At 33.6% G+C, this 22579-nt stretch overlaps 1 protein-coding gene, 1 long non-coding RNA gene, 1 other non-coding gene and 1 pseudogene across 3 annotated transcripts; 2 read left to right on the top strand and 2 right to left on the bottom strand.

Moving 5' to 3' along the window:
* Nucleotides 1–3539: 3539 nt before the first annotated feature.
* Nucleotides 3540–4426, bottom strand: LOC108472680 (uncharacterized; annotated as a pseudogene).
* Nucleotides 4427–4866: 440 nt separating this feature from the next.
* Nucleotides 4867–6533, top strand: LOC108470377 (uncharacterized). Its single transcript, XR_001869312.2, has 2 exons — nucleotides 4867–5359; nucleotides 5495–6533. It is a non-coding gene; the product is annotated as an uncharacterized LOC108470377 (long non-coding RNA).
* On the bottom strand, nucleotides 6285–9903 carry LOC108470376 (proteasome subunit alpha type-6-like). Its single transcript, XM_017771652.2, has 9 exons — nucleotides 9570–9903; nucleotides 9387–9481; nucleotides 9216–9297; nucleotides 8704–8800; nucleotides 8241–8299; nucleotides 7992–8074; nucleotides 7366–7461; nucleotides 7189–7248; nucleotides 6285–6552 (listed from the first exon to the last, which is right to left on the bottom strand). Exons 1-9 carry the CDS (start codon nucleotides 9643–9645, stop codon nucleotides 6460–6462), a joined length of 741 nt encoding a protein of 246 aa, XP_017627141.1. The 5' UTR covers nucleotides 9646–9903; the 3' UTR covers nucleotides 6285–6459.
* Nucleotides 9904–21352: 11449 nt separating this feature from the next.
* LOC128294991 (small nucleolar RNA R71) lies at nucleotides 21353–21458 on the top strand. Its single transcript, XR_008285298.1, has one exon. It is a non-coding gene; the product is annotated as a small nucleolar RNA R71 (small nucleolar RNA).
* The last annotated feature ends 1121 nt before the right edge of the window (nucleotides 21459–22579 follow it).

Genomic DNA, 22579 nt, shown 5'->3' with positions numbered 1-22579 from the left:
TTTTCAAAATCCTAACTCAAAATCAAGACATAACCACTCTTGGTTTAGCTAACCCAATTTCTTCTAACTCGATTTTTGGGATATTACAAGTCTTGATACATCATTTTTATGACAATACTAAAATAGTGAGGCATATATAGAATCTCGATCTTCATTTTAACTAGATAATGTAACTTCTTTAACAAGTAGAAATAGTATTACACAGTCCAACATAAGCTTCCAATCATTTAACTTAGCAATCTCATTCAGAGCAATTACAAGTAAATAAATAGCACAACTAAAATAGACAGAAATACAGTTCCAAGAGATTAAAAAAAAAAAGCCATATTAAACTGAACAGAAAAAAACCTATATCCCCGACAAAAGAATTCCTATTTACATGAACTCTTGCAAAACCATACGAAGAGAAATAATTTCAACATCAACACGAGTAAAAAAAACTTCTCTAACTAGAGGTGGCAAAATAGGCTTGAGCCCAAAAGCTTGCCCATGCCAGTCCTAGTTCATAACGATCTAAATTCCAGAAAATCAAGCCTATAATGCTCCAAGCCCAAGAATAAGCTTGAGCCTAAAATAATTCGGGGCCTAGCTTGAGATCAATCTGAGCTCAAGCTCGAGATGGATTTGATCTAAAACCTAAAAAAGTATGAACTTATGATGAAACGAACATTAATTATTAGGTTAAAATATGTCATACGTCATTGTACTCTTTATAAATTTAGAATTTGGCCACTGTACTTCTATTCCCAGGAATTTATTCTCTCTACTTTTTAGATTTCAAATTTCAGTTCCAGTTGTTAACACTATTCTTTTTTTTAAAAAAATTTTTTGATGTGACATTTTAAAATTAAAAAGAAGTACTCACTTGGTAGCCGCGTGGCTAAAAAAAATGACGTTATAATAAACTTGAATTTAACAAAATAATTGTAACAGTGTTAATAGTTGGACTTGAAGTTTGAAATCTAAAGTAGAAGGACTAAATTTCTAAAATTAAAAGTATAATAACTAAATTTGAAATTTATGAAGAGGACAAAAACTTCGACATATTTTAACCTAATAACTAATATAATTATATGATGATATTTAAAATAATATAAAATATAAATGAAAGTTGAAAAATATTTAATTTATGAAATATATATTTTAAATATTATATAATTATATTAAAATTTATAATTAAAAATGTTAAACTATAAATTAAAATAAATATTAAAAACATGAATTATGAATACAGAATATTTTTTAATGTAATTATTATATATGTATAATAATATTAAAAGTGAATAATTATTCAAAATTACAAAATTTAAATTAAATGATTATATAAAATATTTAATGATGTAATATAATAAATTAATGATATGAAATCAAATTAAATCTAAAAGAATTTATCTATAGAATTTGTTAAACTTTCAATTAATGAAAAATCAATTTATAGATACTCATTATACCCATAATTCGTATGAAAACACGAAAACCAATTAAAATAAAATTTTTATTACTTTGAGACATTTTAATACAAAATTGCTTGAATTACAAAAATGAGCAAATAACATGGTTTTAATGTTTATTTTAGCTGGTTCCAAAAATTCTATAACAAAGCAAAATGGAGTAATATATATATATATATATTAACGTTTTATGAGTATTGTAGTTTGCTAGAATTTTTATTATTTATCGATAATTATTATAATTTTCTAATCACTGTTTATAAGTTTATAATTCTATATATTTTTACAAAAGTTTAATAATTTTATAAATTTTTATAATATTTTGAACTACAATTAATATGAACTATATAAATAAATGTCCAAATTCAAATAAATTTAGACGTTCATTTGTTTAAGTTTAAGATCATTTTAGACATAAAAATTTGAAATATCTAAAAAAAACTTGAGCCCAAAAAATTTTAAACTTAAAAATAATCGAACTTAGAACTAATTCAAGCCCATGATATTTCAAATTCAAAATAATTTGAATCTAACACACTATTATTAACTACCTAACCTGCATCCCTAACAACAAAAGCAGCACAACTAGAACATCGATCAAGAGCTCTACACTCTACTGGCAACAAAGTAACCTCAGGTCAGCAAGAGTCGGTGAAATTTTCAATAAATGCAAGGCATTTTCAACAAACAAACGAAGTAATCCGCTAAGTATTTCCCAATGGGCCAATAGATAAACAAGAATGCAACCGACCATATAGCCAACAAAGCAAACCCCCAAAAGCTAAATTTTGCACAACTATGATAAAATAACTGATATAGATGAAAAGCCCACACTAAGGAACTCCAGAGTAAAAGATATGAATTGGAGAAACACAAATCTAATTCGCTGGAGTGTGAAACAAGAGGTTTCATCAAAGGAACTGTTTGTCTGATGATTGCTATAGTGATAGACTTTGGGAGAGGCAAAGGGGCAAATTAATTTTATGAATAAATAGTTGGTTTATGAATAAAATTTTCATTTATTAAAAATTTTATTTAGTTAAAGATTAGTTTTTATATATTAGCATAAAGTACACATAGTATATCACGATAACTGTCACCAATTTTAATAATAAAAATAAATGAAATTTTAAAAAAAAATTAATTTTAATTTATAAAAACTAATTTATCTATTTTTTGAGCAAAGGGGACAAAATGCAATGTCCAGCATGAATTATGAAACTGCCCTTGGCACAAGGGATAAACTTTCGCCAAAGAATTGGCATGTTTTTGAGGCATGCATTGAAGCTGTTGGAATGATCCATGATAGAAGTATAGGGGTTTAAGTTGCTTGAGCAAGCTGTGGAAGAAAGTGGTCTTTAGGAGAACTCACTATATGTAGAGAATCTCACCAAATCCAATTAGGACAAAGCTTACCATTGATAGATCCATAAAGCAAATGCTTGAAGCTTCTGGAATTAAGAGCATATAAAATGTTGTGTATAAATTTGGTGATGACAGTGATTTTGCTCTTAGTCCAACTTGACAAGATATTTTATGATATTATTGAATCTATGCTGCTCATCCCATCCCCATTGCATTCAGTGTGGGCTCACTTAAATAAAAATCGCCACACTTGGAATGCAACTACATTAGAAGGAAAGTTTATTAAGAAAAGGATTCTCAAAGCTCTAGGTCTGGTGTCCCAGTTCCCCCAAGCTAGAATGAAGGCTAAATTTATTATAGGTTAGGTGAAACTACTACTGAAAAAGTGCCAGAAACGACCTTGCTTGACCCATGAATCCAGGGGAATTCTAAGTCAAAAACAGCAGTGACTCGGAGCAATGTTCTTTTGCCACAACCCCCTTGGTCTTGGGGCAATTAGATTCTTCAAAAATGTCGGAATTTCTTTTCTTTTCTTTTTTATGGGTTGGGAAAGTTCCAAAAAGAAAAACCAAGATATTTATGTTGTACATCTTGCTAATTGAGACTGCACAGCAGCTAGAGTGGCAGCTGGCTAATCTGGGCTGTTCCAAGTCATAATATATAACACATGCTGTAAGATTATAATATGCTGGGATTGTGCTCATCACAGAGAACATACTCAGATACTCTAAATCTTAGAAACTTTGAAAGCCGAAGCTGTTCATCAGATATACATGCTGTTTACACTACAAGGTTCATTAAATTCAGATTCCAAAACATTACAGCAATTAAGACATATATAATTATTAACAATCTGATATTGAAACAGAATTCCTCTGTTTTCCATGCACTGACCAAGTAACCGTAAAACTTGGGAAGAATAATCAAGCCGGAAAGAGGTGAGAAACAGCTCTCAGACGGATGAAGAGATGGAGCCTTGAGTGACTTCTTCAAATCCTGGCAAGACTCCACTTGAGTTAGACCTAAGAGGCCGGGGTGAATCCAGGCTTCGACGAAGAATCCTCCCTATGGCCGAGATAGGGTGCTCCGTTTCATCTAAAGGACTCGACGCCTTGAACTGATTGCAGAATTTGATGTGTCGGTCCAGTGCTTCCTCGGTGGAAATAAGCGTATCCGATCTCAGAGCCTCATCCTTGACGGCCTCGATGCACAGCCCACAAATCCAACGGCCCTGGTAACGTTCCCGGACACGCAGTATATATGCAAGGGTGCACTCCTCTGTGAAGCCGCAGGACTCACATTTAACGCAGTGAATTTCGATCGGAGCTGTCGCTTTGCTGGGTGGGTTTTGAGTGTCTATGGTTGAAACCGCCATTGCAGGGAACAAACATTGAATATTCCTTCGTTTTTTGCTCTGTTCTTATTTCTATGTTTTCTAGACTATGTTTAATGTTTTCTGTTTTGTGTTCTGTGTAACTCTTATATTGTGAAGGGAGAGGAACAGGTAAGTTAAAAAAGATTATGTCATGGGGATGTGATAAAAAAAAAAAACAGACAAATGAAATTTAAGCGAAAGAATAAAATGGTTGCCAATTTCCATTTGCCATGCTTGCGGCTGTCCCACAGATAAATCAGAAATTATCAAAATTACTATGAAATATATTCCAACATAAACTAAAATAATAAAAACTCATTAACTTAAATGAGATGAGGAGAAATTAAACCCATTATAGATCCAAGTATTGTGGATTTTGACATGGTTGATAAAACTCCAAGTGATTGAGACTTTGGGATTCAAATGAAAACCTGCGGCTGCTAAAATTGCTGCCACCAGACAGCCAGATGTGACCACAGCAACAATATACTTTTAAATCAAAAACCTAATCAAGATGAAACTTTTTCCCGTCTATAATTCATAACCACGATCATAAAAGTTACATTAACTGACCGTATATGAATATGTTTAGGTTCAGTGTTGAGATACTACTCTTCAATGCATTGCTCCAAATCTTATGAAACTGAGGCCAGCTTAAAAGAAAATATAGAACCATATTTGAGGTTTCTACTGTAATGGCAGTAAATGTATTCCCATATAATCCCGCAATGCTGATCTAATATGAAGCTTTTAATCAATGAAACTGTCCATTACTATAATGATGTTCAAAATCCGGGTTTTAATATTTTGGTTATAAATATAACAACTATGGGTCTTTTTCTTATCTTCTTCCATTTCAGCGGACATCTGGTCCTTGATAATTGGAGGGTAGTGGAAGTCCTATACACAATTCCAACTACTCTTCTTAATAATCCAGCAGAAAATTCAAATCATAGCATTTAGAATAGTTCACAATCATCATATCTCACTATCAGAGATTTCTCTCAAACAAACATCTTTGTAGCAGCATTTTTCAGTTCCCTTCAGAAGTTGTTGGGTCTTTTTCATGGGTTTTTCTGATGAACTCGGTACTTCAAATCGTCTTCATCTTGCCTATATCTCCTCACCTACTTGGAAGTGCCACTGGCATCCAAAATACTTGTTGCAGGTAAGCTTCCAAGGTATTATTTTTTATCTTTTAGACACTTTGTTTGTTTCTTCTAGTAGAGGGTGACTAAACTTGGGAGAAGGATTATTGAAAGGATTTTGTAGATAAAAATGGTGTATTTTGTGCTGAAACCAGGGACAGCTCGATCAAAAGACTGCACAGAAAAGGAAGAGACTTAGCTTGGGTTGGAATCAGAACAGCTAAAGGAGGAGGCTTTATTGTCTGTGACGGCCAAAGCTTATGACGTTCTTTTTCTCCAACCATGCTGCAAAGGTTTAGCTAAGTTTAATTAAGAATTCGTATGTCTACTCTTTTTCATGCTAAAAGAGAGCGGTATCAGACTTCATTCAACGTCAGAAAAAGACAATGGTGCAAGGCAAATGAACCATGTGCAAGATTTGCTCACTCTTCTTCTATACGGACAAAGGCAAGGCCAAAACTGGTAAAGAGGTGTGGCAGTGGCAGCTTCCTTATGAGAGGACTCCTCTTTCACACCTTCACCGGCAAGGGGAATCTTTTCTTCATTTTGTTGTTGGGACCAGATAACTACAATTGATGCCTCATTGTTTGGTGGCATATGTTTTTTATGATAGATACGGATTTTGTTATCCATTTCTTGTTCTATTTTGCGTTTGTTTTTAAACCCTTTACCTTTTTATCTGAAATATTATTTTACTTTTGCGTATTATCCAGACCAAGAGATAATTGCATTGCAACATGTTTGCTGTCATGAAAGATGAGACGAAAAACCAAAGACCCACCACCATGGACCACAGCACTTGACCATATATGATTAGGCCCCATCAAACTCATCATAGGACATGTTAACTGGACAAACTATAATAGCAATTTGCAGACTTTCAACAATTTTAGACAATTATAATCTAAATGCACCTGCAAGCTGCTTCATCTTGGAGGAAGTCAATTCAGAAATAACATGAATTTAATTATAAAGTTTCGAGCAGTAATAGGAGGCAACATAAATGTAAGCTCTTCTAACCCTCTTTCAATCCCTCTCAAACATCATGATCAACTAAAGCATGTATGTTGTTTTAAATAATAGAAAGGTTTTTGCAGCAGCTAATATTGGTCCATGCTCACTAGTCGCGCTCACTAATAGCTGTCAGATGTTCATCAATTTCCTCAGTTGACAACACTCTGAAAGCTGGGTTATTAGCTTTCACCACTCCCACCTGCCAAACATTAAAAGATATGTATGTATGTCAACTACAGTTCAAATGAGGGAAAACAACAATAATTCCAGTTTCAGCTAGTACAGGGAATATATCTATGCAATTTTATTAAGAACCATAATCAAATGCATTAGAGTGAGAATACACCACAAGCAGACTATGAGACAAACAAAGGATATCCTGATAGTGGGTTGTCTTCAGATCCCACATTGGCATTGCGTGCAAGTTTCTAGTAGGTTACACACAGGATTCCATGGTACTTCAAACCAGCTAGCTTTTAACTACCGGTGTATCCATCGGGCTAAAAAGGCAAATACATGTGTGTGGCGCTTCCGCATGTCTGGACAACCCCATAGTGTATCGTTTTTAAATCACATCAACAGTATGCTCGAGTTTCTTATAGTTTATAGAGGAGTCCACAGTAGTTAAAATTAGCAGGCTTTAATACTGGTGTTCCTTTGGCCAAAAATTATGCTAATTATATACACAGCTTATCTTCAGGAAACATTTATTAGACATGAGAAAAGCACCAACGATATTCAATCATTCAAACATTTAGATGGTGCAAACTTATAATGGTAAGATAATAAATTCTATATCTACTAACAAGTAGAAGGATGAGCAGCCTCATTATACCTCTATCTCAGTAGCCTTGAAATCCTCTTGAAGAACAGACTGTAGAGCAGAAATAGCAGTCTGAAGAATAGAAGTAATAGGAAGCATTAGATAAATATGATTATTTTAGCTATTGTTGAACGTGCAGTCTTTGGAAACTTCCTTTACCATTAATAACAAAAGTAAAAGTATAAATACCTGCACTGTTTCCTCATAAGTAAAAGCAGGGTCATTCTTCATCTTCTTTTCCAAGAAATTAATTGCCTCTTGCTCTTTTGATCCGGCACTGGTTGCCTGCAACATACCAGTTAAAATTATTCCCAGCAGCAAAGCGCTTACCATAAAATTGGTCAAAAATAATTTTGAACCCATGCTATTGCACAAATAAATTCATATTGGAGAACAAACACGCTACTTTCATGCCTAAAGAGAAAGACAAAGAAAATGAAATAGTCAATATCATTAACTCAAGGTAGCAAAGACCCACAATATGATGGTACTGGATAACCAATATTAGATTGTTGTATAAATCTCTTTCTAAGAATTTTTTTTATTTGGATTTGACCTTCCAAACTCTATGGTTTTGTGGTCTTCCAGTATCGGAAATACATTATAAACAAAAAAAAAATATCTTCAGCAATTATATTACTACATCTACAATGCAAATACATGTTTGAAAATTATAAGGTCAAAGAGAACTATTATAGGAAAACAGCAATGAATCATAACCATAATAATAACAACATATGCTTCTGAAACCAGATATTAGAACCAATGTTAATAATCCAAACTCAATGAGCAATGAAAATTAATTTGCAAACTACCTTGTGGCCATAAAAATGGCCTGCTGGATCACATTTGTAGAGTTGGGGCCCCTTCTCTTCATCAATACCCAACACCATAGCAACTTCACAGAAAATTATATGAAAGATATTACAGGCAATATTAAAGAAAGTTACTTAAAATACATTAGCATATATCTAACTGAAAAATTGTAAAAAATCTACTGTTACAAATACAAGTAATTAAAACAAAATCATATTCATAAGATTTTAAAGAAATCATAGACATACCAACTCCAAGAGGTCTCATATAAGCATGTTGAGTGTAAACCTGTGATTTGTCAGCAATCCTACATCAATAAAGCACGTTACTCCAAATAAGTTGTACAATCATAGAGATGCACAAAAACCCATATATCAAAGAAAAATCAATGAATTTAATAGTAACATGAAACGCAGTCAGTTATTGACTTTAGAACCAAGATTATATTCACGAACGAACGAAAATAAAGTGCATTGCCTCCAATATGTGAAGATGAGCAGTAATGAATCAGGGTCATATATTTTTGTCCAATTTGTACTGGAACACATACAAAGGCATAAACTTGCAGCCAGCTTATATCAAAATGACCAGTTCTTGATGTCACTAAGTTTATTCAACATTATCTGGAAGAACTCTACAAATACAACAGCTACGAACAGGAAGACAACTAAACATCGCTACTTTCAACTGAAGAAAATATAAGAAACATACCATTTGGACAATACATCCACAGGCATCTCATATCCATATCTGAAACGAAACTCAGCTGCTTCATTCCTTGCCTGCTGGACCAAGGTCCTTGCATCAGCTGGAGAGCGACAGAGCCAATTATCAAAGCATCCCTCACACAGTATTTGCATAGCAAGAAAGAAAATTTAACCTTAAGCATTAATCTAATGTAGTGAACAAAACTATATTTGAGTTCTATGCTGATGATAGGCAAGCTATTTAATGGGAGAATGCCGATCATCATGTGAATGCCAGGGTCAGCAACAGTTAGCTTATTAAGAAAACCATTCTGTTCTAGTTGTTAATTCTACAGCTTGCATACCTTTGGTGCAGTTTTGGAGATTTTTGCAACCCTAATTTAGACTGATTATAAGTACATTAATCCAGAATCCTTAATATCTTAAAAACCCTAGTTCAATAGTTAACATAACAACATCTTCCCAATTCGAACAAACAATATCAAGAAAAAAAAATGGCATTTAACAAAACTAAACCTGTCATGCCAGTAGCCAACAATCCAAGGAACTTAGTAATAGGGAAAAGATGAGTGACGCTAGTCTGATCCAAAAGTTTGTCCTGCATTACATTATTCCAAAAATTAAATACCCAAATAGTGAAAACCCCTTAAATAAACCAGGAAAAGTAAATAAAGGGAGAGTACGGACGGGAACTTTCTTCTGAGTAACAACACAGACGGAGTCTTTCCCTCGAACACCAATTGATGTGATCCCAGCGGCTTTCACTGCCTTAAACGCATACTCTGCTCAATTTATTCCAAAACCAAAATTGGGTCAAAGCTCCTTACAGGAATCAAAAAGAAGGCAGGCTAGTAGAGTGAATATACATACCGACTTGGAAAAGACGACCTTCGGGGGAGAAGATGGTAATATGGCGATCGTACCCGCCACCGCTTCCTCGACTCATTTTCTCTCTTGTTCCTTTGGAATTGTCTTGTTCCTTCTTCTTTTTTATTGTTTTGGTGTTTTTGATGCACAGATTTCTTATGTAGAAAAGAGAAAGCTTCTTCTCCAAGAACGAAATTGTTAAGCTCTTTTATGACTCTCTCGAGTTAACTCACAATTAAAGAAAATTGAGTTATTTGTCCAAAATAGCCTTCTTTAATTTGTTTTTAAATTATTCTTTTTTCCTGGTTATTTTTCTCTTTTTCACAATCGCGTCCTTTTTCTGATAGGAACGTTGCGGCGCTTTGAAAAATAGGGTTTTGCGGTTTTCTTGCGTTCAACTTTTGTAAAAATACGTATAAGTACTCCTACTTTACTTCTTTTTCAAAATAAAACCTTGATTTTTTTCTTTTAAATAGAACAGATGAATTAGGTTACGTAGTATCCGTGAAAGCATGTCCATAAATAAAGTAAGTTTTGCTTTCTCCAAAAGTGGTGCTGATGACAATAGTTCATTCTTTTTTCTTTTTCTTTTTTTTTTTCCTTTTTTTTTTCTTTTAATCGATGATAATGCCGGTAGTTTTAGTTTTTAGTAATTTTTTTAGTTGTTTCTTTTAGTTTTGGAGGAGGTTCTGCCAACCTCATATATATTGATTTAGCTTTAGGGGACTAGTTTTGTGCATCAACATAATCTTTCCATGATCTTTTACGTTGTCATTATCAATCGAAGTTCATTGTTGATGCAATTTGACAGTGGTGGGACTAAGATGCTATTATTAACGATTATTCATAGTGGTGCATCTCTCGTAGTTTTCTATTACTACCAATTTAATGATCCTTATAGTTATATCTCATATCTCATCTCCACTAGCTTTTATGATCGTCACGACGTGCAACTATTAAAATTATGAGAACATGTGGTTTTGAATGCAATTTCCATATCTATTTATTTAATTTGGTGTTCTATTTCATCATGTGGTTCTAAATGCAAATTCTATTTTGGTTTATTTGATTTGATGTTTTATTTGTAATTAATCATGTTGTTATTTTGTAGGATGTGTTGTCATTCTAATTTGTTACCCCATTAACTTTTATCTATATTATTAATAAAACTTCTGATTAAGTTGGTCTCAGGGGTTAATTAGGTACCAACTCAATTAAGAATGACTAATATATCATTTTATTAAATAACTACTATTATTATTTTGATGACCTTTTTGCTTTTTCTTTTAAAAGAAAAGAACTGATACTCTTTTACTATCACTAATTTTGAAAAATACCTAAAATTAGGTAACCTCTCTTTCAAAAGGAAAAATTATGCAATCTCAATTGGTTTAAAATCATTTGAATCCAATATGTACTTTTCAACCCCATTAAAATACCTAAATGATCTATTAGTAAGTACTAAGGTTCTTTAAAAATATTAAAATTAACCAATGTGACATTAGAGATTTAAGATTTGATTTAAATCTTTTTATTTCTTTTTATGTTTTTTATTTCTTTCCTTTCTCCTATTTTCATTTGAATTGAAATATCTCTTTATTACTCAATAATGGTTGATTGCCAATTAATATTGTAGTAGAATGGTGGTATTTTAATTAATAGCACTTACAGTTATGATATTTCAATTAGGTTTGTTGATTTTTTATATTATTTTTGTTATTTGATTTTGCAGTCCATCATATTAATTATTTTATAATAAAAATCTATCATTAATGGAATCTATGTTGTATTAATGTGGAAAATAAATATGACGAAGAGGAGGTAGATTATATTGATTGGTGTTGATTTGTCGTTGATATGTTTGAACGAGTCTACCCAAATGTTAAATTATAGTGCACTAATCCATGATTGGAAAGAGACAAAAAATAACAAAAAATAAAAAAGTGATTGATAAAAAGCCAATTAGAAGGTCATATGATTCATTAGATGATGAGTTTGATTCTAGATTTGGTTACTATATTTGGATTATGCTATTAGTGATAGTGATGTCAAGAGAAAACGAAAACTTCCTGAATTTGATGTTGAAAAGGATATGTCCTGAATTTATTGTAAGCATGATATTTAAAAATTTTGATGAATTTAATATTCATTAGTTAATCAGCTTGGGATCGATTTTAAGCATAATGATAAAGATAAAGTGGATGTAAGGTGCAAAGAATGTTGGTTTTTTTTTGTACGAGTTTCTAAAATGTCAGACAAAATGACTATTTAAATCAAAAGCATTGTGAGTGAACATAACTGTAGTAAAATTTTTAAGAGAACTTTGCATCCGTTAAATGTTGGCGCATAGATTTTTAGATGTGTTCCACAATGACCCTAAAATGAAGGTGAATACGTTTTTAACTAAGGTCAGAAAGGAATTAAATCTTGAAATAAAATGGATGAAGGGATATAGGACTAAAGTAAAAGCATTGGAGATTATTAGGGTGAAGGATGAAGACCAATACTCTAAACTATCTAACTATTGCGGAGAGGTAAGAAAAATAAATCATAGGTTCAACACCATTTTGCATTAGAGAGATCATTGTTTCAAATATGCACCAAAGCATTGAAGCATGGCTTTTTGGCTGGTTGTAAACCACCCATTTCGATAGATGGATGTTGGCTAAAGGGTAAATATGGTGGAGAATTGCTTATGGTAGTAGGTATAGATGCCAATGATTGCACCTATTCGATAACTTATGTAGTTGTTGAGAGAGAGAAAAATAATAGTTGGGGGTTGGTTTCCAAAATTGCTAGCCAATGATTTAAACATCAAAAAATCTCATACGTGGACTTTTATGTTAGGCAAAAGGTTAGCAAGTAGCTTCGTACTTTATTATATGTTTCAGATAGACTAACATGTTTGTTTTATCTGTAGGGTCACATTCCTATTGTACAATCATTATTTCCAAATGTTGAGCATAGCTTTTGTGTTCAACATATGTAACAAAAAATTTTCTAATATTAATGCCCATAGAGGAAAGTCCCTTAAAGACCATTTATGGGTAGCAGCACGAGCTAGCTATATTGGTGAATTTAATTATTGAATTGAGAAGATTGAGAAGAAATGTGATAGTGCTTACAAGTAGCTGAAAAAGAAACCAACTCAGAAATGGTCTAGATCGCATTTTATAACTTTTCCTAGATGTGATATGCTTTTGAATAATATGTGTAAGAGTTTCAACAACTTACTTTTAGATGTGAAAGACAAGCCAATTCTTACAATGCTAGAAGTAATCGGTCCAAAGTTAATAAGAATAGTTTATGCACAAAGAGATGCAATGAGGAGATTTAATGGCCAAATTTGTCCTAATATACAAAAGAATCTTCACAAGTTGAAAATTGAGTCTTTGCATACTAGATGGGTAGGAGGACATACATTTCAAGTTAGATGTTCATTAACTTAATTGGTGGTCAATATGAATAAGTAGACATGCTCTTGTAGGATATGGTAGCTAAGTGGACTACCATATTCACATGTAATTTCTTTTATCTTTAACTAAAGAGAGTATTTAGATTATGTGGATGATTGTTACAAGGTTGCAATATTTTTGAAAATTTATGCTTATATGATTAATCCAATTGTTGGTGAAGATCAATAGGGCTCTGTCTAACATGGAGATGCAGTTATTCCACTTGACCTTCCTAAGCCTAAAAGAGGGAGACACCAAACTGCGCAAAGAAAGAATATTGTTGAAATACTTGTAGAGAAGGAAAAGAAAAGCAATTTGTCCAAGTTATCTAGAAAAAGGTTCAAACTTACTTGTATATGTGGACAACAAAGACACAACAAACATTTTTATGTTAATGAAAAGTATTTACAGTTATAGAATTTTAATTATTTTGAAACTAAATTGTGACACCCTTTAATTATTGTATAAATTGAGTACTTATGACCACCGTTTTTATTGTAGGAAATGACATAAGTTGATTCATATGAAGTGTTTACCAATTCATGAAAAGATTTTGTTGAAGACATTTGACCAAGCAATATGCATGCGCCATATTTTCTTGTATGTTTAAAACTTCAGTGTTACTATTTTGTTTATTAAAATTGATACAAACTTTTAGTTGATGCTTTATAGGTTCAATAAGTAGTGAATTTTAGGTTAATAAATATGTTTTGTTTAAATTGCTTATTTTATAAAATCTTTACTTTTTCTAAACTTGTTTTCAGCTTTTACTTTATTGGCTTTAAAGGAATATTTCAGAGACAAGAATAAAAAAAAGGTAGATCATCTAGGGAAAATATTGCACCAATGGTCGGTTAGTTACTTCATTCAAACAATAAAAATTTCCATGATTCATGGTGCAGTAATGGTGGATGTAAAACAATGAAAATAAAGGAAAAGTAAAGACCTCTTAGACAATAACATCGCCCTACCATTGATGGCATCGGCGATGAAGCTTCTAAAAGTTCAACTAATTCGACAACATATAACTTTTAATCGAAAGGACCAAATCCAGGCCTATTATTGATGGCATTGTCGATATTATAAAATCAAAAGTGACTCAGATCCAAAAAGCTAGCATGAGTAGTTTGTTAATAATATCACTAGTAGGCAAAGAAAAACACAAGATACCAATGAACTAGATTTTGTTAACATCGCCCAAGAGAATTTGATAAGTAGCATTTTATTACATCAAAAGAAAATTATGATTATATTTTGTTAATAACATCACCAGTATGGTGTTAAACTAATGCATCACTTATATTTACATGATGTAAAACCAAAACGAGGTGAAAGTAACAATGCCGCTTATAATGCAAAGTCTATCCAACCTATTTTCATTCTTCATCTTCTCCTCTTTTAATTCGTTATGCGCTTTTGAGTACAATTGACATGACTCAAGAACTTCATCGTAGTTTTTGCTTCGACAACATAATTTAGAAGATCAATCTAAAACAAGCCGTTGTGAAACCAACTATTAGGCAATCTATTTGCATTAGGAATACCCCAAAAGAATTTTGAACATATTGTTTTATTTGTACCTTACATCCATAATAGAAACAAAATCTAAGGGGTGAAATGCTTTCAAGTCCATCGTTGTCACCATAATATTCAACTTCAGTCCAATCTTGGGGATGCTAGAGATAGCCATTGCAATGATTCTCCTTTACTAGTGTTAAAATGTTAATTTATATTTTTATAGACATTTTTATTTCCAATGAAATGAACATTAAACAACAAGAAATGGCCAATTTTAAACAATCAGGATGTTAAAAAAAAAAGAGACGTTTACTATTTAGATCCTTCATTGCCGCACTTTGAGGATAAATTAATGTACACATGTTTCATCTATAAGCAAACTCTTTTGAATTGCACATCAACTAATCATTAAACCACCAATTCCCCTCACTTTGGGTGTTGATTTCAATATTTGTAAACTTCGGCTTTAATCTTTTACAATAGGTGAAAAACGTGAGGAACCTGTCAATATATCATCCATCGCATCCTTTCCTTTTCTTGAAGAAATTTAAAAAGAACTAGAATTGCTCAAAAATGAAGTAATGAATAGTCTAATATAGTATAAAAATTAGGCCCAAATTAAGGGAAACCATCAAACCAACTCGTAGGAAAACCATGAAGTAAGATATTACTTGAAGTTTGAAATTACAGCTCATCCTTTTACTTAGAAAATCAGTAGCAATTAGATCTAATAGAGCCATATAAACCAAAATTTAAGCTGACGAAGAGTCCAAAATGCATTCCGTAAGCAAAATTGTCGCGCTGTAAGGGTTGTAGGATGAAGTAATGAGAATTCCAATAGCTCAAGCAATACATCTAGCATAAACTTCATTTTTGAAAAAAAAAAGAAAAATCAAAGAAATCAACTGACAAATGTATCAATATCGTATTAGGTCAGAAATAGAAAGATTATTTTTTTCTAAGTAGTTTAGCCAAATCCAAAAATTGAGAAAAATCCTAAATTTTTTTACTTTATTACTTAAAATGCAAATAAGATATTTGCCAAAAAAAATTTCAATAAGATTAAATGTAGAAGTGTATATGTTAATTCGACTTTTCTGCTAAATTAAATTAAAGGTCTATGATTTAGATGAAAATAGAAGCTAAGTTTGGTGATTTAAAATGTAAATTACTCTCCTCCAAAACTTCACACTTCAATCCCTAACGATATGAGCAAATACTACGAGCTAACCTGGACTTATTGGAAGAAACCAAGTAGTAAGTTGAAATAAAGCTGACTGCTAGAGAACATGTTAGAAACAAGTAGTTTTTGTTAAGGGGATTGATTCTTTCAGGAGAAGTTTTTGAAGTATCATTTGGTCCCCTCAATGGAATATATTGTTTTTGAGTTGAGGTTTGATCGCGTGATTTCGTGATAGGTTTTAAATATTTATAATTAATCGTTCTTGAAACTAACTATTATCGCGATGTAGGCAAGTGTACCTATCAAACAGTAGTATAGTTTTAGCAAGACTGGATTGTCGAACCCAAGGGAACTAAAAGTACTAGTAATGACTGTCTTTTTATTATCTAGCCTAAGAATAAAGAGGTTTTTGTTTTAACTAACTAATTATCTAAACTAAGAATTCACAGAGAATGGAATTGAGGAATTGCTTTTGGGAAAATCGATTGAATTAAGACAATACCTAAGGAAAAATCCACCTAGACTGTACTTGTTATTCTGGCTCCGAATCGGACGATTTGTTCATTTAACTTGTTCTGTACAGATCCCTAAGTTATGTTATTATCCCTATTCAAGACTAATAACGTCTAATCCCTAGATTGAATAATTGAGACTTTTCTCTAATTAACACCCTAGGGTTGCATTAACTCGATCTATGGATCCCCTTATTAGGTTTCACCCTAATCCGGCAAAATCTTGTTACCCTATGTCTAGGTGCGCAAACAACTCCGCTTAATTATGACAAATGTACTCTTAGACAGGGTCTATTCCTCCTCTGAATAAGAGCTTATCTTGAATCAGTATCCTGGGATATCAAAACAAGAATTAAGAACACATAATTAAGAACAAGTTAAATATGTATCATACAATTCAGAAATAATAACAAGATTCGTCTTAGGTTTCATTCCCATTAGGTATTTAGGGGATTTAGTTCATAACTAAAAAGGAAAACATCTCAGAAGAATAACGAATACAAAACATAAAGAAAACCCAAAACTCCTGAAGGGAAATTGAGGAGAGATCTTCAGTCTTGATGGTGAATCAATTGGCTTCCTTGGAGTAATTCATTACTCCCTATTCTGTGCCTCCCTTTTCTTCCTCCTTTAGGGTGTATTTATAGGCTTTGGAATCCCTAAGAGCCCTCAAAAGTGGCCTTTTCCGAATTGGACTCAACTTGGGCTCGACAGGGACACGCCCGTGTGACACGCCCGTGTGCGATTATTTCAGGCCGTGTTCGAGCCTGTTAGAACGGCACGGGCGTATGTTCTACCTGTGTGAGTCGTGCGTCGTGCTTCGATTCTGCCAAATTGATACGGCTGTGTGGGCTGCCCGTGTGAGGAAGTCCAGGCCGTGTTGATTTCGTACTTTGGCCTATTTTCTCCGTTTTTGGCCCGTTTCTCGTTCCTTTCGCTCTCTTATGCTCTCCTAAGTATAAAACATGAAATTAAAGCATTAGGAGCATCGAGTTCACCAATTCTAATAGGAAATCATCCATAAAATGCGTTTAACATGGGGTAAAAATATGTATAAATTACGGTTTATCAATTACCCCCACACTTAAGCATTTGCTTGTCTTCAAGCAAAATTCTCAACTTATAATCAGGATAAATTCTTCTTAATTTATAATTTCTATCGATAATATCTCAAAATAATTCATAGGTAATCATACATTGAGAGTTCAACTAAAAGAATATAAAAGTTTCAAACATTTCAAGTTGAGTATTTAATCATGCAAACATAGGTGTCTCCCATCATTTAAGTAATTACGTTTGATTCAGAATATCACAGAGTTTCACATCCTTACTAAAGATTCACTCAAATCACTCAAGGTGTTTAAGAATAATAAATGAAGCACTCAATAGTCAATAACGAAAAGTGATTACCATAGGCTTGCATGAAAATCAAATCTCCACCACTATAATTTAATATGATACATCAATCAAAAGGTCTTTAGAGGGTTGTAAAGAGGCTTGGTTAGGGGGTGTGGTCACAAGCTGAAAGAAAGGGTTAGAATCGAGATTGAATTGAAAAATTGTCTAACTAGAAAAAGAGTTAATCATCACTTGCGTACAACAGAGCTTCTTCTCAGAATATGGAATTACTAATGTGTATACATAGTTTTTTTTTGTAAGAACAAGTTAAATAACATAGAATAACTATTAAGAACAAGACGTAGCTAAGCAATTTATTCAACTCAAATCTCAACAAAAATAGGGATTAATTTAGGGGATTTTAACAATAATGGGTTAAGGGTTAATATTAAGGGTAATACAAGAAATGGCTTGTTAGGCTCAAGAGGGTTTACTAGGGGTTAATCATGGAGGTAGGCTTTTCATGGCATGAGTGGGTTAATCCTAAGTGCCTTAATCATTTTGACATATCAAATCAAATGGTGTGGTCTCGACATGCATAATCAAGCAAGTTCTAGAATAACAGTCCAATACTGACACACTCAAAGCAATAATAAAAGTGAGCATGAAAGAATTAATAGATGATCAAAAGGCTCAAAAATCTCACAAAAATTATGGCTTTTTGATGTTTAAAACTTGTGAATTCCAACTCAAAGTAATACCTAAACTTTGGGGAAACAACCTAAGATTTTAAATTCTTAAAAATCAACTTATCATGCTTGATTCTCTAATGTCTTGATGTTTAAACAATCAATGCATAAATGCCTATGTTTTAATTCAAGATATATCAACAAAAATCATAAATTAATCAAAATTTATCCTAAATATGATATGAGAGCTTTTCAAGAGAACAAGGTAGTCATTCAGGGATTTTTCTGATAATGAAATAAATACCCCCTCACACTAAAGATGTACATTGCCCTCAATGTATAAAGATAGATATAAGAATATAAAAATAAGATAGGGAGAGAAGTGAAACTTCCTGAGTTAAAAATAGATGAAATTCTTGGATTAGCGAGAGCGAGTTGTTGGAAATAAAGCTGGAGGACAAACATGATTCTGAAGAACAGAAGGAGAATTGGGGGAATAATTTGGTAGTAATCATAAAGATAAGCCGTGTTTAAAAACAAAAAATCTTCAAAAAATAATGAAAGAAAATAAAAGAAGATAGATAATCTAATTTTTCAAGTGGCACGGCCAGTTCACACGCCCGTGTGGATCGGGTCCAGCCCGAGTTTGTTGCGAAGTGAGATATCATCACACGGCCTTCGGGCACGCCCGTGTGTCTAGGCCGTGCGGCTATATGATCATGTTACACGGTCGTGTGTGATGTGATTCGCTTCTCCTACAGTCGTGTAGGTCTTTGCACGCTCGTGTCATTTTGACAATGTCGTCCACAGTTTTTCCACACGGGCGTGTTGCACGCCCGTGTTGTTTTAGCAGACTCGACCACGGCCATGTCGCATAGTCGTGGCGTTTTATTGTAGCCCGTGTTTGGGGAAACCTTTGCCCTGTTTTCACAAGGCCCTAAGCATGCCTGTGTGCTTTGCCGTGTCTCTGTGGAAAACCTGTATTCAAGGGCTTCGTTAGTAAGTTAGGTGTTGAAGACTAAATTTTAAAGAAGTTAATACAGTTAGTGCTCGGGTTGCCTCTTGAGAAGCGCTTATTTATAGTCTAAGCTCGACTTACCTCTCCGTTGAATGATCATGGTGGTTTGAGGAGTTTATACTCCTCATTTCTGCTATAAATATTATCAAAATAAGGTTTTAAACGGGTGTTGTTTACCTTAAAAGTGCTGAACTTGGGATGACTCACCTCGACGGTACCGAATGGGAAAATGCTAAGTACCGTAAGAGGGATTTCTTCATTCGGTGTGGTTGCAACAATATGGGGATCTGCGGCATCTAATATGACTCTATCTCCAATCTTAAGTTGATTTGGAAAGGTATTGAGCTCGTTCTGTCGTAGATTCAGTTTGTCGGGTGTTCTCGATTTATGCGTCCGCCATTCATCTAGCTCTTCAATTTGTAGCCTTCGATCTTCATGAATAGGTCCTCTACTATTGCTTGAGAATAGCTCATGTACTTCTTTCAGACTCATTTCCTGTAAAGAAGGTTGCACCATATTGTCAGTTTTAGTAGAATGGTTTAGACAATCACCTTTAATTTTCAATGTGTTGCCGAAATTGCAAGCTTGAAGGGTGATTGTTTCGTCTCCCACATGGAGTGTGAGTTCATCTGTGCCAACATCAATAATTGTTTTAGCAGTTTCTAAAAAAAGCCTTCCTAGAATTAAAGGAGTGTTGCTATCCTCCTCTATGTCTAGAACAATGAAGTCAATGGGAAATATAAATTTATCGATTTTAACTAGCACATCTTCAATAATACCCCTAGGAAATCTTATAGTTTTATCTGCTAATTGAATGCTCATCCTAGTCTGTTTGGGTTTCTGGAGACCTAATTGTTTGAACATTTTGTAAGGCATGACGTTAATACTAGTCCCTAAATCAGCTAATGCATTATTAACATTTAACTACCAATTAAGTAAGGAATTGTAAAACTCATTGGATCTTTAAGTTTGTTGGGTAGTTTATTCTAGAGAATAGCTGAGCAAACTGCGTTTAGCTCCACATGCGATGCCTCGTCCATCTTCCGCTTATTTGCTAAAAGCTCCTTTAAAAATTTCATTACGTTTGGCATCTGTGATAGAGCTTCAATAAACGGTAAGTTAATATGTAATTTTTTTAAGAGTTTAAGGAATTTACCAAATTGTTCATCTGAACGGTCTTTCCTTGTCGCGTTGGGGTATGGCATACGAGGTTTATATTCGACATTCACCGATTTGTTTTTATTGTGATCTACCTCACCTTGACCTTTGCTTACCACAGTTTCTTGCCTCGATTCTGGGCCAGGCTCAACAAATCCTTCTTCATCTTGAACATTAATCGCGTTGAGCTGTTCCCATGGGTTAGGTTCAGTATTACTTGGCAAGCTCCCTTGTGGTCGTTCGGAGATTAGTTTAAAAAGCTGGCCTATCTGAGTTTCGAGCCCTTGGATCGACGCTTGTTGATTTTTAAGTGCTGTCTCATTGTTCTGGAAACGAGTTTCTGACATCGATATAAACTTTGAGAGCATCTCTTCAAGGTTCGGCTTCTTTTCCTGTTGGTAGGGTGGTTGTTGGTAGCCTTGAGGTGGTTGTGGTCTTTGATTTTCTTAACTACCCCACGAGAAATTGGGGTGGTTCCTCCAACCTACATTGTAAGTGTTACTATATGGATTGTTTTGAGGTCGAGGATTATTACCCATGTAATTTAATTGCTCGTTACCGATGTTGTGGCCATAAGGTTTGTATTCCGAATGGCTTGTTCCACCTCCACTTGCTTCGCACTGCATTACTAGGTGAACCTGTGAAGAACTAAGAAAACCATTAATCTTTTTATTTAAAAGTTCTACCTAGTTTGATAGCATAGTAATCAAATCGACATTATAAACGCCTGCTGTTTTAGTTGGTTTTGTCCTCATGACTTGCCACTGATAGTTATTCAGTGACATCTCCTCTATAAACTCATAAGCATCTTTAGGTATTTTATTATTTATGGTTCCACTAGCAGCTGCGTCAACCATTTGCCGAGTCGAAAGATTAAGGCCATTATGGGACGTTTGAACCTGAAGCCAAAGCGGTAACCCATGGTGAAGGCACCTTCTCAAAAGGTCATTGTATCTCTCCCATGCATCATAGAGTGTTTCTAAATCCATCTGCACAAAAGAAGAGATATCATTATGTAATTTAGCCATTTTAGCCGGCGAAAAATCTTTTAGTAAAAATTTTCCGTTATTTGTTCCCAAGTAGTGATTGACCCTCGTGGTAACGAGTTCAACCACTATTTAGCTTTGTTCCTCAATGAGAAAGGGAATAACCTAAGACGAATGACATCATAAAAAACACCATTAATTTTAAATGTATCGCATAGTTCCAAAAAGTTTGCTAAGTGAGCGTTGGGATCTTCATCCTGCAAACCATCAAACTGAACAAACTGTTGTATCATTTGAATTGTGTTAGGTTTCAGTTCAAAACTATTTGCAGCTACAGTAGGTCTAACTATGCTTGATTCAGTTTCTGTTAAAGAAGGTTTAGCATAATCATACATAATGCGTGGAGCAGGATTTTGATTAGCCGCAATTGCAAAAGGTAGCTGATTGTCTTGGTTTTCAGCCATCTCTTCGGTTGGGGGTTGAGTATCGTCTTCTTGCTCGTTTTCTGTGTATCTTAGGCTTCGCCTTATTTCTCTTTGGTTTCTACGAACTGTGCGATCGATTTATTCGTCAAAAAGTAGTGGTCCTGACGGGTTTCTTCTAGTCATAAACTATAAAAACCTGCCAGAAGAAAGAAAAAGAAAATTAGTAAATTAGAATAAAATTAAAAATAAAATTAGATTGCAAGAAAAATAAATGGCTAAAGTAATAAAAATTGAGTGTTTCTAATATTTTAGTTCCCCGGCAATGGCGCCAAAAACTTAATCACGTGATTTCGTGATAGATTTTAAATATTTATGATTCATCGTTCTTGAAACTAACTATTATCGCGATGTAGGCAAGTGTACCTATCGATCAGTAGTATAGTTTTAGCAAGATTGGATTGTCGAACCAAAGGGAACTAAAAGTACTAGTAATGACTATCTTTTTATTATCTAGCCTAAGAATAAAGAGGTTTTTGTTTTAACTAACTAATTATCTAAACTAAGAATTCACAGAGAATGGAATTGGGGAATTGCTTTTGGGAAAATCGATTGAATTAAGACAATACCTAAGGAAAAATCCACCTATACTGTACTTGTTATTTTGGCTCTGAATCGGACGATTTATTCATTTAACTTGTTCCGTAGAGATCCCTAAGTTATGTTATTATCCC

Source organism: Gossypium arboreum, chromosome 6 (assembly GCF_025698485.1).
Source record: "Gossypium arboreum isolate Shixiya-1 chromosome 6, ASM2569848v2, whole genome shotgun sequence".
NCBI classification, from domain to species: Eukaryota; Viridiplantae; Streptophyta; class Magnoliopsida; order Malvales; family Malvaceae; genus Gossypium; species Gossypium arboreum.
Note: the sequence above shows the minus strand (reverse complement) of the source record. Positions and strands in the feature narration are given on the sequence as shown.